The following is a 14636-nucleotide window of genomic DNA, read 5'->3' on the forward strand; positions in this document are numbered from 1 at the left end:
GCCAACCATTTCCAACGTTTCTGAGCCCAAAAGCATTTCAGTCTGCTGATAACACTGCAAGCAACACAGGAAAGTCTCTTGTTCAAGGTACTTGTCAAATACTATTATCACATTACAGGCAGAAGAAAGATCAGAAAACCTTTCAGAAAGATCAAGTATTATGACATTGCAGAGAAAAGCATGCCACTCACTTCTTATTTGTTTTTATTTAAAACTTAACGTCAGTCTGCTGGTTGCATGGTCAGCAGCGGTTCATTAAACAGGAAGTGAAAAGGGAAACGTTGCTTTCCCTTTTCATAGCATCTAGGGGCCTTTCCACATAGCCATATAACCAAGAATATCAAGGCAGAACATCTCACAGTATCTGTTTTGAACTGGGTTATCGGAGTCCACACTGCAATATATTCCAGTTCAAAGCAGAAAATATAGGATTTTATTCAGATGTATGGAAGGGGCCCTAGAGTCTGGAGGAGTCCCACAGGCCATTAATCCCAACATCCTGCTCTATGCATGAGCTCAAACTGGAGCATCTTCAGCAGATGACTGTTCAGCTTTTTCTGAAAACATTAGGAGAAGAAGACCCCCCCCCCTCCTCATTGCAACCCATTTCCCCCTAATTTTCTATCAGCATCCACTTTTCTGTAACTTAAAACTATTAAAAATGAACCTACCCTCTAGGGCAGGCGTGTCAAAGTCACTTTCATCGAGGGCCACATCAGCCTTATAGTTGGAACTCCCTCCCTAGGGATATTAGATCGTTCCCCCCTTCCTCCTGACTTTCAGAAAAAAGTAAAAACTTGGCTCTTTGAGCAAGCTTTTGGGAATGCAGTGGAATAGATAACATGAAACTATGAATAATGATCATGGAATGGCCAGACGATGCTACTGGAAAACGATTTTAACAGGATAACACCACTGACTACATGTTTTAATGGTTTTTATATATGTTTTTATATTGTTATGTTGATTATTTTAATTGTATTTTTATGAATGAATAGATACAGAGGCCCAACTATAGTTATGAATGCATGGCATTGAATTGTTGTTAATCTGTAACCCGCCTTGAGATTCCTAAGGGTTGAGAAAGGCGGGCTATAAATGTCGTAAATAAATAAATTATAGTTGCGTTCAAAGCATTGTTGAAACCATGGTTGGAGAATCCATAGATACAGAGGCCCAACTATAGTTGTTTTACTCAGTGGTCACTGCTCTATATTTGGTTTCCCAGATGTTATTGAACAACAGCTCCCATCACTTTTGATTACTTGCCATGTGGACTAGAGATAATGGGAACTGCAATCCAACAGCACTTGTGGCTCGGAGATTAGGGAAAGGTTAAACGATATTTTAAAGCCAGACATATCCACAAGCCTTGTGTCTAAATTCAAACAAACAGTCAGAACAAACTTCAGCTTTCCAGATGTTACTGCATCACAGCTGCCATCAGCTCAAGCCATGATATCTAATGATGAGGAACATAGGAGTTAGTCCATCATCTGGAGAGCCACATAAAATGACATGGCAGCCTTGGGTTTGACCCATGTGCTCTAGGGACAGCAAAACAACCTGCTCCTTCTCTCTGTACAGACTTTTTAGATATCTAAAGAGAGCAATCATGTCAGCATTCGGTCTTCTCTTCACCAAACCAAACTCATCCACCACCTTTCCTCATAAGTTTTGTTCCCCTTGTTTGAAGAATGTTAGCACTATTTCCACATGTCATCCCATCAGTTATTTAGCAAGTCAGCTACATATTAACTATATAAAACATGGATAAAAATTAAGAATAAATGAAAGAATGAAAGAAACAAGCTAAAATGATAGAAGCTAAAATGCATAGCTGCTGAGTATAGTGAGGGAAATTTGCTGCTGCAGATTTATGTTCATTCCTAACACTTTATTTATTTATCAAAATATGTCTCCACGGGGACTAACAAGATATTGAACATAATATAAAATCACATAAAGCCAGCCAATAAATGTAACAATATTGATCAAGACAGAAGAAACAAGAAAAGGAACTAATCAGAGGAACACAAAAGCCCCCAGAAGACAGCTACTTTTGTTTGCTGTCTGAAAAATTAATAAGAAGGGGAAAAAAGGAGACTTCTCTTTGGAGAGGTCTACAAGTGCACTGCTACCACAGAGAAGGTCCTGTCCTAATCCTAATCTAATAAAGTCAGAGCATATATCTAGGGAGCTAGACTAGCTTGAGTGAGCTGGACTAGAACTTTCAGAGAGCAAGAGTTCAAACTCTCATTCTGTCATGAAAGGGCACTGGCTGCCCTTGGGAAAGCCTCATTCATAGAATCATAGAATCATAGAATCAAAGAGTTGGAAGAGACCTTATGGGCCATCCAGTCCAACCCCCTGCCAAGAAGCAGATATATTGCATTCAAATCACCCCTGACAGATGGCCATCCAGCCTCTGTTTAAAAGCTTCCAAAGGAGCCTCCACTACCATTCATTCAGCCTCAGCTCCCTCTGAACAAATTTTGCCAAGAAGATCATATGATAAGGTTTAGAATACCTTAGAGTTGGGGACATGAGAGAAGCCTCCCTGCAGGATTGCAAGATATTCGGGTGTCTCCTGGGCAACATCTTCGTAGACGGCTGATTTTCTCACTACAGAAGCAACCAGAAGTGACTTGCAGCATGCAACCAAACAAACCAAACAACCAACAGACCTTTTCAGGACCAACCATGACAATAATCTCAATACTTTCTTACAGCAACACCAGAGGCACTCCAAGTGGCCAGCTACTGGTCAAAAGACATTTAATAGAATACCAAGTCTGCAAACTTTGTGTTTTGTTTGTTTGTTCTTAATGCAGTACAACTGTTTTGGTTCGCTCCTGACACAATAAATAAATAACCTTAGAATTGGCATGTCAGGAAACGACTTGGAGGCACACAATAATAACAATACTTGGGATGACCTCTGAACCTCCTGAGGTCCCAACCTAAACCATGTGAATGGAGTCCCTGAAAACTTGCAGAAAATTGAATTTGTTCCTTAGGCTGCCCTTGCTTTAAATCAGGGGAAGGTCTGTCCTATACGAAATGTGTAGACATTTGGGCTCTCGTTTTGTGGCTGCTGAAGCCCAACCAACAGACCACCAAGCCCCTTGATTCCTCCACCTCCCATTTTTTTAACTTGTCATTTTTCCTCAAATCACAATTGTCACCTAACCAATCAAATCACTGCAAAAAAAAAATATTGATTTGGGACACACTTTACCACATATTAATACCCCAAAAAACTTGGGGAAATCAAGACAATTGGCCTTTTTCAAGGCAAAACCTGAAAGTAGAAGTGAGCTTACATCCTCCTCAGACAGATAACGAGTCATTTTGGGTAGAGGACAAACCTTACTCCCTTTGTCATTGTCCACCCATGCTCTAAATAGTAGAGATAGTTTGAATTGTTCAGGAAACAGAAATACAAGTGAATCTCAATGGCAGTGGCAATCAATCTTTTCAATCCCAAGGACATCTACACTCCTATGTCACCTTCTATGAGGATCAACAAAAATAGATGCAGGGGCTCTGTTGTCCCTAAAAGAGAGAGAGAGGGCCCAGTGGAGAATCTACAAAGCAGAACCTTTTCTGTAGAAACATCCTGATTGAAAGACCATGTTGGCCCCAGGCATGTAACCGGGGGGGGGGGGGGGGCTTGAGGGGCTTCACCTCCCCCCCAAATTCTCATGGTGGTTCGCGAAAAGGCCTTACTGGTGCATTATTTAAACTGTTATGTTTATTCATATCATGATCTGATCACCATACTCAATATATCCCATATGCATGGGGTATTGGGGTAACAATACAAAGGTTTTGCTAGGGTAGACCCTCTTTCACTCAGACTCACCCCCCCCCCCCCCCCCCGAATCAAAATCCTGGCTAAGGGCCTGGTTGGCCCCATTATTATTCTGTTTTACAAACAGTTACATTTATACTGTTTGTGGGGGGGGGGGGGGGTACCTTCCCAGTTCTTTGCTTTGAAATTTGTTTTTATTTTGAAGTCTTTTAAAACTGTTGAAAATTGGTTGGATTTTTGAAATCATTTATTGCGTTGAGGATCCCGTACACTGAAAAATACAGAAATTCCTTATGAATAATTATGGATTCAGAAGCAGATAGGTCCTTAGCCAGTTCCTCTTCTCATCCTCTTTCCCAATCTGTTTTTGTAACTCCTCTTTCCATCTACTTTTTAACTTGAATTCTCCATCTCTTCCCTTTTCCTCTCCAGTTAGCCCAATCATACAACAGAATATAGTTGTATATTCTGTGCTGGGTGGTGGTCATGATATGCAAGTACATAGGGAAGAGAGGGTTAGCCCTTCCCCTCCAGCTGCACACCATGATATACATCCCAACATGTAATGCCTCATTTGCACTAATTATACAAATTAGACTATACGATATTCCACCCCTGTTTGTGGAGACAAGAACTCCACTTTGAGAAAACCCAATTTTATGACTACATAAACATTACTGCATCCTTTAATTCCTGAACAAAATACCTACTGATGCCAAATTCTGTAGAATCATAGAATCAATGAGTTGGAAGAGACCTCGTGGGCCATCCAGTCCAACTCCCTACCAAGAAGCAGGAAAATCACATTCAAAGCACCCCCAACAGATGACCATCCAGCCTTTGTTTAAACGCCTCCAAAGAAGGAGCCTCCACCACACTCCAGGGAAGAGAGTTCCATTGCTGAACAGCTCTCACAGTCAAGAAGTTCTTCCTAACGTTCAAGCTTCTGTGCCCTAGTCTCCAGGGCAGCAGAAAACAAGCTTGCTCCCTCCTCCCTATGACTTCCCCTCACTGTATTCGATGTACAATGAAAATCCCAATACCTTTTGCATCCTTTAACAAAAATATGCTGCACATAAGAGCCTGGTTTGGGGAAATTAATGTCTAACGGAAACAATATGTATTACATATATGTTTTTATAACCTTCATGCAAGCTTATACATACTGTACTTTATATTTAGTTTCTTAGCTTGTCTAAACTGCATAATTTAAATCCTGATATATTTTGTGCTCTTTAACATCCTTATTCTGAATACAAGCGGCTGCTCTAGAGTTAATTGGATGTCTAAAGCAACAAACATTAAATTGTATATTGTTTTGTTTTTCCTTCTCTTTCTGCCTATGCCTGATGAAACAGAACAAATGTTTCAAAATTAATGAAGCTATGGGGGATTGAGGTAAAGTCCAAATTCTTTAGTAACTTCCTGATGAAAACTATTTCTAGTAGTTATTTTATGGCAATTACTAAACTGTATATGTTCACTGCTTTGAGTTGCGTTAGGAGAAAGAAAATTGTATATAAATAACTATAAATATAATAATAATAATAATAATAATAATAATATATTTTGGCTTTTGTAATCTTCATGCAAACGTATATAAATACTGAATGTCCTTGACTGTATATATTAAGCAATGACTGAAGCAACTGAGGACAACATCCTCTGATATAAAAGAACAACACCATTTGTCATATGTGGACATACAGGTATTTAGACGAACCGGCAAAACCATTTCCGAGTATTCCTTGCCAAAGAAAACCCTACAAAATCGTTGGGGTTGCGTAAGTCAACAGGCAGCTTGAAGACACACACACACAGGATATTTCTATCTATGGCAGATTTGTCATCATTCTTTTCAAGAGGACTTAGTCATGGTCCTAAATGAGGTTTAGACTGAGACAGGGAAGGAGTCACGGTAGATACACTGAACAAGTGCACAATCAAATGCTTTGCCAACTTATTTCTGCCACCAATCTGGATACCTCAAAATGCAGAACAGACCAAACATGTTGAGAAGAGGAGAGGGAACAGATGGCTTGGCTTTTTCAAAAAAAATACCTAAGGTACAAGTGTTTATACATATTAACTAGGGGCATAACCCAGCAGGAATTACTCCTAAACAAAGATTTGCAGAAATAAATGGAAGGCTATGCCGTTAGGAATGTTACTGGGTTCCTGCTCACTTTAAATGTGGCACCGACAAGGGGCAGGTTTTTAGGATCAGAGGCAGAATACAATCCGCGCACACAAGCCTTCCTCCTTTAAAAACAAACCGGAGAAAGCAGATGCATCCCAATCAAATATTAGATTACTGAGCCGGGCTCTTCAACAATAAACTGATCTTTACAACTACAGCAGCTGTTCTCTAAGCTATGTGGCAGTAACTTTGATTTCCGAATCCTACATTGCTGGAGATTTGGGGCGCAATATCGTGTATGTTTTCTTGGCAGGGAGCCCAAGTGAGCTCAGATAGGACTCCTTTCAGAAGACGCTTGGCTGTGTAAGACTGGGCTGCCGGGGAGAACTGAAGGAGAGCAAGAGGCACAACATGGCAGGAGTTATAGGAACAGCTGCTCTCCTTAGGGAGCTCAATTTATGACCTGAGCCCTGTCAGAGCTCCCAAAGCAAGTTTGACTTGTCAGAACAGCTGAAGGAAACCTAAAAAACCCCCAAAACCTTGGATCACAACACAGACGCAAATACAAACAAACACACGGCCAGCGCTTTGACTGGTGTGAAATATTTCATTTAACTTTAAGAGGATGCTCAACCCCTTGCTACTAGCAGCAACTCCCGGGGCTACTCTTTAAATCTATGGAGAAGTCATATGGCTAACTAGCAAGCCCTATGTCTAGAAGAGTTATCATTGACAGTCTACATACAAAGTTATGTCTTAACACAGGAAATAAGTTTGTATATAGAAGTCAATTAAAATCCTTTTTTTCCTCCCTCCCCCATGAAAAAAGCTAAAAACACCTTTCTGTGGGTGTCTTATAAGGAGGGAGAAAGGCAGGTATGGGATTGATGCTGCTGTCCAAGACAAACAAGATCAGGTAAGCAGAAGGGTTACAAGATACTATGAAAACAAAGAGGAAACTTCTAAAGATGGAAAACATAATGAAGAACACCAAAATATTGTGGAGAGGCAACTCCTTGGTTCAACTCAAAGAAGGGAAGTTTGTCAAACATGGTTTCTTAGCCAGGAATTACAGGGGAATCTCTCACAAACCATTCTTCCCCCACTTCCCAAATATTTGCACTTCCACGTCAATAGTCATCGGTTTTATGTTAACCATCACAGAATATACAGAAATAATTTTGTCAAAGCCACCATCTAAGGCAAGTTCACACAGCTTCACAAGAAATGACTCCAAGCAAACCAGTGTGCCCAGACATTATTCTCAGGATCTTTTGCAGTTTTTAATAGGTAAGATTAGGTTTTTCACATTCTACAACCACCTCCTCGTAGCAGTTTCCACCTCTAACCAGAGATGTTAACAAACAAGTAAGGGTTTCCCCTGACATTAAGTCTATTTGTGTACAACTCTGGAGGGTGGTGCTGATCTCCATTTTTAAGCCAAAGAGCGAGCATTGACCATAGACACCTCCAAGGTCATGTGGCCGGCATGACTTCATGGAGCACTGTTACTTTCCGCAGAAGTGGTACCTATTGATTTACTCACATTTGCATGTTTTCAAACTGCTAGGTTGGCAGAAGCTGGGGCTAACAGCAGGAGCTCACCCCGCTCCCCATATTCAAACCGCCAACCTTTTGGTCAGCAATTTCAGCAGCTCAGCGGTTTAACCTGCTGAACCATCAGGGGACCCAACAAACAATAAATATCAACTATAAAAACAGATATAAAACTCAAAACTGTAGATTAAAAGAAGGAAATAAACAAAAAGCTTAAAACTTGCCTCTCCTCCATGACCATCAAATATCCCAAATATGGAGGGATGGGTCTTGTTTACAAGGTCCGTGATGACTTCGAACCTGTCCTCCATGTGATCCCTCCGGCCTTGGATGGAGTACACGGCCACATTGTGGTTCTTAAACTCCCAAGTCTTGGAAAACTCTGCATCCAGCACATCCAGACCCCCGAGCCGGTCGTTCTGCATGATCTCCGCCACTTTGCCCTTCACCATCTTGACAGCGTCCCTGCTGGACTTCACAATGGTCTTCACTTCATCCGTGTGGAAGAAGTAGCTCCACAGGGCCAGGCTGATGCATAGCAAGAAGAGTGTCTCTGGTCTCAGCAAGAAGTAACGCATGATCCGACCCAGCAGAGAGAGCAAAGTCATTGTATCCTCTATCATTTATTACAGAGACAGTGGATACCCCCCACACCATGCACCACACACCCTGAACGGCTGGGATGGGTCTTGAGCCCAGCCAGCAAATCAGCGCATACTCTGCTAATACAAACTCACACGGAGGGCAGGGTTATCGGCTTCTGCTGCTGCCGCCGATCGCACCTCCTCCCCTTCTTCCTCCTCTATTCCTCCGTGTGCCACCGCTTCAGGGAACTCAGTCACAGATGGCAAAAGGAGGTCTGATGTCAAGGTGTTGAGATCAGCACACGCTTCTGTACAACCAAGGGCAGGCGTATCTGTGTCCCCTTTCCTGGCTTCTTCCGACAACAAGCTCGAGGCTCCTGGATAGATGATTGCCTGCAAAGAAAGCAAGCAAGCATCAGCACAAGAGGGGAGACTAGCGCGACAAAGCCAGTGGCTAGAAAGATCAGAAACGGTCAGGTTTTTCCAAGCTGCGAAACACTCTTGCTCCAGCCAGGACGGAGGCGAGAAGGACCCAGAGAGATGCCATGCAAGCCAGGCAGCACACAAAAGGATTCTTCCGCCTCCGTTGTCCCCCGGCTGCTGTTTCCCAGGCGCTCGCTCCCAGCTGCCCAGGGATGCCTCCAAAGTGGGACAGCACATCAATTCATCCTCTGCAAAACCCAACAACAACAAACAACCCAGGGCCCACTTTGACTCAGCTGCAGCCCAGGACACTTTGCTATGTCTGTGGTCCCAAAGCAGGGAGGATCAGACCCCCCCCCCCCCCCCCAAGAATGAATGAACAAAGAAGAAGAAAACCCACATGGCAACAAATGCCCACAGAGAGGAAACAAAGTGGGCTTGGAGAAAGAGCTGTTTTGGCGGTGAGTTGAGTCAGAGCACATGGATGGAAGCAAGCCCCTTAAACAGAGGAAAATAGCTGCTTTGAGGAGGGCAGCCCAAAAGGGAACGACAAGTGCAGTGACTCCAAATCAACAAAGAAGGTTTGCATTGTGGTTGTTGCTAAACAGATTTGCACCCCTTGGTTCAGAGTATGTTTTCAAGTCCTGGAGCTCTTTGCAGGCAATCGTTTATCAAGGCCTCCCCCAAAACAAAGACCTTCAACCAAGGCCAATTTTAGGTTGTTGTTTTTTTCTCCATGTCAGGAGCGACTTGAAAAACTGCAAGTCACTTCTGGTGTGAGAGAATTGGCTGTCTGCAAGGAAGTTGCCCAGGGGGTGCAGAGTTGTTTTGATGTTTTACCATCCTTTTTGGAGGCTTTTCTCATGTCCCCGCATGTGGAGCTGGAGCTGGAGCTGACATAGGGAGCTCATCCACACTTTCCCCAGATTTGAACCTCCGACCTAACAGTCTTCAGTCCTGCTGGCACAAGGGTTTAACCCATTACGCTACTGGGGGCTCCTGGCATGTTGCCCAGGGGACGCACAGATGTTTTGATGTTTTACCATACTTGTGGGAGGCTTGACTCATGTCCCCGCAAGGGGAGCTGGAGCTGACAGAGGGAGCTCATCCACACTCTCCCCAGATTCGAACCTCCGAACTCTCAGTCCTTCCGGCACAAGGGTTTAACCCATTGCGCTACTGGGGGTTCCTGCCAATTTTAGTGAGGGATCAAGTCATCTTTGGGTGCATCTACACTCTAAAATTAATACAATTTGACACCATGGATCAGTGTTATGGAATCATGGAAAATGTAATAATAATAATAATAATAATAATAATAATGGTAACAATACTGGATTGCTGTAGGTTTTTTTGGTTTATATGGTCATGTTCTAGAAGCATTCTCTCCTGACATTTCACCTACATCTATGGCAAGCATACAACGGCAACAACAATAATAAATTTTGTTTCCTGCCTCTCCTCATGACTCAGGGCCCTTCCACACGGCTGTATAAAATCCACATTGAACTGGATTATATGGCAGTTTGGACTTCAGTTCAAAGCAGACATTGTGAGAGAGAATGCTTCTGGGACACAGGCATACAGTCCGAAAAACTTACAGCAACCCAGTGATTCCAGCCATGAAAGCCTTCGACAAGACATTGTGGATTATCTGCCTTGATATTCTGGGTTATATGACTGTGTGGAAGGGCTCTCAGTTGCAACAATCCGCATTGTGCACCCCAATTGGGCATCTTTCCATATGCTTTCTTATGGTCCCACTATGCAATGGGAGTTGCAGTGGATCAAGTTGTATACTGAAGGCATTAACAAGAGCATACAAATAGAATCATAGAGCTGGAAGAGACTCCCAAGGGCCATCCAGTCTAACTCCATTCTGTCATGCAGGAAAACACAATCAAAGCACTCTCAACAGATGACCATCTTGTGCACCCCAATTGGGCATCTGTCCATATGCTTTCTTATGGTCCCACTATGCAATGGGAGTTGCAGTGGATCAAGTTGTATATTGAAGGCACTAACAAGAACATACAAAAAGAATAATAGAGGTGGAAGAGACCCCCTGTCCAACTCCATTCTGTCATGCAGGAAAACACAATCAAAGCACTCTCGACAGATGACCATCCAGCCTCCAGAGAGGGAGACACCACCAAGCTCCAAGTCAGTAGGATGTTCCAGTTGGGAAGTTCTTCCTAATGTTTAGGGCAGGCATGGGCAAACTTTGGCCCTCCAGGTGCTTTGGACTTCAACTACCGGCTGTTAGGAATTGTGGGAGTTGAAGTCCAAAGCACCTGGAGGGCCAAAGTTTGCTCATGCCAGGTTTAGGTGGAGGTCTACACTCAAACAAGAGGTAGTGTGTCCAATACAGGAATTAGGAGAGCAGCTGCCCCATGTTTATTGCAGGGCAAGAGATTCCACCTGAGTATGAGGAAGAAGGTCCTGATGGTAAGAGCTGTCTGGCAGTGGAATGTCCTGCTGCTGTTTTGGAATGGGGCTGGATGGCCATCTGTCGGGAGGGCTTTGATGGTGTTTTTCAGCATGACAGATCAGAGTTGGACGGGGTGGCCCTTGGGAGTCTCTTCCACCTCTGGGATTGGGGCCAAACCAAGAGAGCAGGTGAAACTATTGCAGCTCCTGCTAACAAAGGCAATGAATGCCCACTTGCATAGCTCCTCGTGGAGACAAGGAATGGTTCCTCTTGCAGAGGACCCCCAAGGACTGGGGTGGCCCCAAAAGGGAGGGGGGTTGAAAGGGAAGGGGCGCCCCATTCCTCCCCTTCCTCCCTTTCCCGCTGCTGTACATACAGAGAGGCTGCTGCAGGAATTTGCATGCCCAGAGGCTCAAGCTCAAGGCTGGGCTCTGCTGTCTGCAACCCGGGGCCTGTCCTTTGCCTTTGCTTGGCCCCCCTCCGCTTGCCTTTCCCGGCCTCCCCCCCGCGTTTGCTGCCGTCACCTGCAGGGACGCCTCCTCGCCTCCTCCGCCGCCGCCTCCTCCGAGGGCACCTGGGTCCCCCTGCCTCCGCCGCCAGTCCCTCCCACTGGGTTGGGCTCCGGCGCTCGCTCGCCGCCTACAACTCCCGCCAGCCTCCGCGCCCAGGACTTCTCGAGCGAGCGGCGGGAACGGGCGCCCGCGGGGTACTGGGGGTTGTAGTGCGTAAGTACGTCAGCAAATGAGCTCTATGGCGCCATCTGCCGGCCAATACGATTGAAGCCGGCCCAGTGTAGCCGATAGCCATGGATTGGGCAACTAAGGATAATAAGGGAAGAGCTCCTTGCCCCACCCCAGCCATTCCACAGATATATATAAACCCATTGTCCTAATCCCAACAGACCTCTACCTCTGAGGATGCTTGCCATAGATGCAAGCGAAACGTCAGGAGAAATGCCTCTAGAACATGGCTCTATAGCCCGAAAAAACCCACAAGAACCTAGTGATTCCAGCCATGAAAGCCTTCGACAATACATTAAGGATAATAATAATTGGGCAACTAAGGGTAATAGAGGGAAAATAGAGGGAGAAAATGTGGAGGCCGTGACAGACTTTGTATTTCTAGGCGCAAAGATTACTGCAGATGCAGACTGTGGCCAGGAAATCAGAAGACGCTTACTTCTTGGGAGGAGAGCAATGTCCAGTCTCGATAAAATAGTAAAGAGTAGAGACATCAGACTGGCAACAAAGATCCATTGCCTAGTCCAGTGGTTCTCAACCTTCCTAATGCCGCGACCCCTTAATCCAGTCCCTCATGTTGTGGTGACCCCTAACCAAAACATTGCTTCGTTGCTACTTCATAACAGTCATTTTACTACTGTTATAAATCATAATGTAAATATCAGATATGCAGGATGTATTAGAATCATAGAATCATAGAATCAAAGAGTTGGAAGAGACTTCATGGGCCATCCAGTCCAACCCCCTGCCAAGAAGCAGGAATATTGCATTCAAATCACCCCTGACGGATGGCCATCCAGCCTCTGTTTAAAAGCTTCCAAAGAAGGAGCCTCCACCACACTCCGGGGCAGAGAGTTCCACTGCTGAACGGCTCCCACAGTCAGGAAGTTCTTCCTAATGTTCAGATGGAATCTCCTCTCTTGTAGTTTGAAGCCATTGTTCCGCGTCCTAGTCTCCAAGGAAGCAGAAAACAAGCTTGCTCCCTCCTCCCTGTGGCTTCCTCTCACATATTTCTACATGGCTATCATATCCCCTCTCAGCCTTCTCTTCTTCAGTCTAAACATGCCCAGCTCCTTAAGCCGCTCCTCATAGGGCTTGTTCTCCAGACCTTTTATCATTTGAGTCGCTCTCCTCTGGACACATTCCAGCTTGTTAATATCTCTCTTGAATTGTGGTGCCCAGAACTGGACACAATATTCCAGATGTGGTCTAACCAAAGCAGAATAGAGGGGTAACATTACTTCCCTAGATCTAGACACTATGCTCCTATTGATGCAGGCCAAAATCCCATTGGCTTTTTTTGCCGCCACATCACATTGTTGGCTCATGTTTAACTTGTTGTCCACGAGGACTCCAAGATCTTTTTCACACGTACTGCTCTCGAGCCAGGCATTGTCCCCCATTTTTTATCTTTGCATTTCGTTTTTCCTGCCAAAGTGGAGTATCTTGCATTTGTCACTGTTGAACTTCATTTTGTTAGTTTTGGCCCATCTCTCTAATCTGTCAAGATCGTTTTGAATTCTGCTCCTGTCCTCTGGAGTATTGGCTATTTTCATTCACTGAACCAAACTGGGCACAAATACCCAATGCACCCAAATGTGAATGGTAGTGGGGTTGGGGGAGGACTGATTTTGTAATATGGGAGTTGTAGTTGCTGGGATTTATAATTCACTTATAATCAAAGAGCATTCTGAACTCCACCAGCGATGGATTTGAACCAAACTTGGCTCCCATGACCAATGGAAAACACAGGAAGGGTTTGATGCGCATTGAGTTTGGGAGTTATAGTTCACTTATATCCAGAGAGGACTGTGGACTCATGCGATGGTGGATTTAGACCAAACTTGGCACAAATACTCAATATGCCCAAATGTGAACACAGGTGGAGTCTGGGGAAAATAGATCTTGACATTTGGGAGTTGTAGTTGCCGGGATTTATAGTTCATTACAATCAAAGAACATTCTGAACTCCACCAATGATAGAATTGGCTCAAACTTCCCACATGGAATCCCCATGACCATCAGAAAATACTGTGTTTTCTTATGGTCTTTGATGACCCCTCTGACACCCCCTCGCGACCCCCTCAGGGGTCCCGACCCCCAGGTTGAGAAACACTGGCCTAGTCAAAGCCATGGTATTCCCTGTAGTCACCTACGGATGTGAGAGCTGGACCTTAGGGAAGGCTGAGCGAAGGAAGATCGATGCTTTTGAGCTGTGGTGCTGGAGGAAAGTGCTGAGAGTGCCTTGGTCTGCGAGAACATCCAACCAGTCCATCCTCCAGGAAATAAGGCCCGGCTGCTTATTGGAGGGAAGGATACTAGAGACAAAGTTGAAGTACTTTGGCCACATCATGAGGAGACAGCAAAGCCTAGAGAAGACAATTATGCTGGGGAAAGTGGAAGGCAAAAGGAAGAGGGGCCGACCAATGGCAAGATGGATGGATGGCATCCTTGAAGTGACTGGACTGACCTTGAAGGAGCTGGGGGTGGTGATGGCCGACAGGGAGCTCTGGCGTGGGCTGGTCCATGAGGTCATGAAGAGTCAGAGACGACTGAACGAATGAACAACAACAACAAAGGGTAATAGAGGGAAAATAGAGGAAGAAAATGTGGAGGCCGTGACAGACTTTGTATTTCTAGGCGCAAAGATTACTGCAGATGCAGACTGTGGCCAGGAAATCAGAAGACGCTTCCTTCTTGGGAGGAAAGCAATGTCCAGTCTCGATAAAATAATAAAGAGTAGAGACATCAGACTGGCAACAAAGATCCGCCTAGTCAAAGCCATGGTATTCCCTGTAGCAGGCCTGTAGCGAGGGGGGGGGGGGTTAGGGGTTCAAACCCCCCCCCCCCGAAATGTTTCAATTTTTTTTTTAAAACCCAGTTTACTCATGAATTTTAACTGGTTAACCAAATCCCCATGCTAAGTCTATGAGATGCAAAAAAT

The 14636-nt window shown here is 44.6% G+C and overlaps 1 protein-coding gene across 3 annotated transcripts in view; it reads right to left on the reverse strand.

Annotated features, from left to right (window-relative positions):
* Positions 1-11581, reverse strand: part of PPM1L (protein phosphatase, Mg2+/Mn2+ dependent 1L) — a 252769-nt gene extending 241188 nt beyond the window's left edge. Inside the window, exons 1-2 of one of the 3 annotated variants that reach the window (XM_060767596.2) lie at positions 11477-11581; positions 7739-8491 (exon numbers count right to left, since the gene is read on the reverse strand). In XM_060767596.2, the coding sequence (XP_060623579.1) occupies positions 7739-8137 (399 nt within the window). In that variant the 5' untranslated portion in view covers positions 8138-8491; positions 11477-11581. Of the gene's footprint in view, positions 1-7738; positions 8492-8921; positions 8980-11328; positions 11394-11476 lie in introns of those variants that run through there. The other 2 variants (XM_060767597.2, XM_060767599.2) reach the window with 2 other exon arrangements.
* Between the last annotated feature and the right edge of the window lie 3055 nt (positions 11582-14636).

Source organism: Anolis sagrei, chromosome 3 (assembly GCF_037176765.1).
Source record: "Anolis sagrei isolate rAnoSag1 chromosome 3, rAnoSag1.mat, whole genome shotgun sequence".
Taxonomy (NCBI): domain Eukaryota; kingdom Metazoa; phylum Chordata; class Lepidosauria; order Squamata; family Dactyloidae; genus Anolis; species Anolis sagrei.